Source organism: Solanum tuberosum, unplaced genomic scaffold (genome assembly GCF_000226075.1).
Source record: "Solanum tuberosum cultivar DM 1-3 516 R44 unplaced genomic scaffold, SolTub_3.0 scf00051, whole genome shotgun sequence".
Taxonomy (NCBI): domain Eukaryota; kingdom Viridiplantae; phylum Streptophyta; class Magnoliopsida; order Solanales; family Solanaceae; genus Solanum; species Solanum tuberosum.
In genome coordinates this window covers 923,197-925,718 of record NW_006238978.1, presented here as the reverse complement: position 1 = coordinate 925,718, position 2,522 = coordinate 923,197, and the positions used below count along the sequence as shown (strand labels likewise).

Genomic DNA, 2,522 nt, shown 5'->3' with positions numbered 1-2,522 from the left:
TTTAATAGTTGCATAACTGTACAAGTAAATTATTAGACTAAAGTTAAACTTTTGTAAATAATTTACAAAATTTTATACCATAGCGCCTAACGTATTTTCATAAAAAATATAATTTGCTTGGAAGAATGTGAAATCTTTCTTTATTCAGATATATTAAGGATTATTTTGTATATCAAATACACTCTCGCATCAATTTATATAACATTGTTAAAATTTGATACCTTATATATTTAAAAATTAAGTAAAAAAATATAAATTCTTGTAATTTCAATCGTGTCGCATAAATTAGCAAGAGCAGTACTTGTAGTAACAAATTTGCTAAGTAGCAAAACAGGAAGACAAGTTTCTCTGTAAAATGGGTAGCGATAGGAAGAGGAAAGAGGAGAAGATTAAGCATAAGAGAAATTCGCCTTCTTCTCCCCAAGGCAAATTTTTCACTTTTCTTCATCTCTACCAAACTGATAATTTCTCAAATTTATATTCATATATATGTGTGTTTGTGCTTATATAGCAGATGAAGGGAGAAGCAAAAAACAGAAGATCAAAGGAGATGAAGAACCCAGAAAAGACAAATCTAGAAAGGACAAACAAAAATCGAAACGCCGTTCTAATGAAGGTAAAGTTGAGAAATTTACTGAGTTTTAGTTTGAAAATTTAGGGATTTTGTAAATCAATTGGTATTTGAGTATTAAGTATTTGGGTGTTGTTACTGTTGTTAGGGTTTGCTGTGCTTAATTAGTGTAGTGAGTTTGAAATTGAAATGAGGAAGTATTTTGCTGCTCCCACAATCCTGTTATTTTAAGTATAAGGAGTAAGGACCTGTCATTCGTTGAGGAACTAGGTGAAAAATTACGCCTGCATACTCACAAACACATACAAAAAGGGAAAAAGAAAAAAAAAGGAAACTTCCTTGTTCCCTATTTGTAGGAGTAGATAGTTAGGGGTTGTTAGGTTGGTGAAATAAGGTATAACAATCTGGGGATAGAATGCACGATTATTTTATATCGCATTTGGTTATGGGTGTTAATTAGTCCCGGGAACCGTTTTGTACTAAAACGGTGGGATTAGCTATCCCATATAGAAGATGGGATATCCCAACTCATGAGATAGTTTTGTCTTAGAATGGTACTATTTACTGAACTGTAAGATCTTAGAGTTTTTTTTTATAACCATGCTCGGGGCCAACTTGTTCACACCTCGACTAGTTCCACGGGGTACCTGCCACCTCCCATCAGGAACAAGGTTCCATATAACTCCGCTCCTAAGACTAGGATTAGATGGGAAGAAATCACTTAGTGTTTGTTTCTCTACTAGGATTTGAACCTGAAACTTTATGGTTCTCAATTCACTTCATTGACCACTAGGTCACACCCAATGTACCGATGTGTGCTAGGATATCTTATTCTAATAACTGAAAAGGTCTGCGATTGCAGTACACATTTTATTCAAATAGAGATAGGGTCCTTGCAGTATTGTTTAGAGGGTTCCCTAGGAATCTTTCAACTTCTTTACATGGTGACGGAGTGACTAATAGTCTTAGACTATGTTGCTTAGACTCTTCAAAAATGTTGTGTGGTGCGTGTTGGATCCTTCAAAAGTAGTGTATTAGTTGTGAGAGTTCGAGCTACATAGGTCCCGAAGATAGAGTTGTGATTAGATTTTAGTCGATCTCTTCCAATGAAGACAAGTATCTAAGGCTGAATCGTGTGATATTACTGACCTCTGTTCTTTGAAGTCTTAGGTTTCCCTTCATGGTTTTGTGCAACTCCTCGTGATATGTTGTGCATAGCTTTATAGATTATTTTGTATGATTATTATACTAAGTGTTGGATTTCTGATTTTATGTTATCGTGTATTCTTTCTACATAGGAACATGTGTACCCTTAAATTGAATGGTTTCCCTTTATGTTACTGGTTTGGTGCTAGAAGCTATGATATACACACTGACTCACTGATATTACTTCAGAGAAGGAGCCGGGGGAAAAGCACAAAAGCAAGAGCCACAAACATAAGGATAAGTTGGTGAGTGACACCTACATCTTTCTTTTATTTCGAAAAGAGGTTTCTCAAGCTAAACCATTTACTGCCGATAAACCTCCAAGTAGTTTGTCCTTCTTCCTCACTTGATTCCTCTGTATTATACGTCATGGAAGAAATATTTGTTCTCTGCTTATGTAGTTTTTATCCTTCGCACTAATTTGTAGCTGTATTCAATTAGTATTGGTTCAAGTTGGTGCTGAATAGGTTGCTTCTTGTTTGGCTTGAATTTATAGTTAGATATAGTTTTCTGTGTGGTTTGAGCTTTCAGCTAGCCTATGTCATTCTTGTAGTGAGTCTTCATTAAAAATGTGACAGGTCGATGCTTAAAAGTATGTCATGTAAAGAAGACTTAATGTTTCATTTTCTTCAGTCATGATATCTGAAATCTTCGTTGGACCATGGATGTTTTGATTGCAAATAGATAATCTATGTGATACAAACCAAGTTATTCATATATATATATATATATATATATATACTAG

At 34.4% G+C, this 2,522-nt stretch overlaps 1 protein-coding gene across 2 annotated transcripts in view; it reads left to right on the top strand.

Moving 5' to 3' along the window:
* Positions 1 to 300: 300 nt before the first annotated feature.
* The window catches only part of LOC102593646 (protein PXR1), a 3,984-nt gene continuing 1,762 nt past the window's right edge, over positions 301 to 2,522 (top strand). The window contains exons 1-3 of one of the 2 annotated variants that reach the window (XM_006344121.2): positions 301 to 425; positions 512 to 616; positions 1,967 to 2,022. In XM_006344121.2, coding sequence (XP_006344183.1) covers positions 356 to 425; positions 512 to 616; positions 1,967 to 2,022 — 231 coding nt within the window. In that variant the 5' untranslated portion in view covers positions 301 to 355. The remainder of the gene's footprint in view (positions 426 to 511; positions 617 to 1,966; positions 2,023 to 2,522) is intronic. The other variant, XM_006344122.2, reaches the window with a different exon arrangement.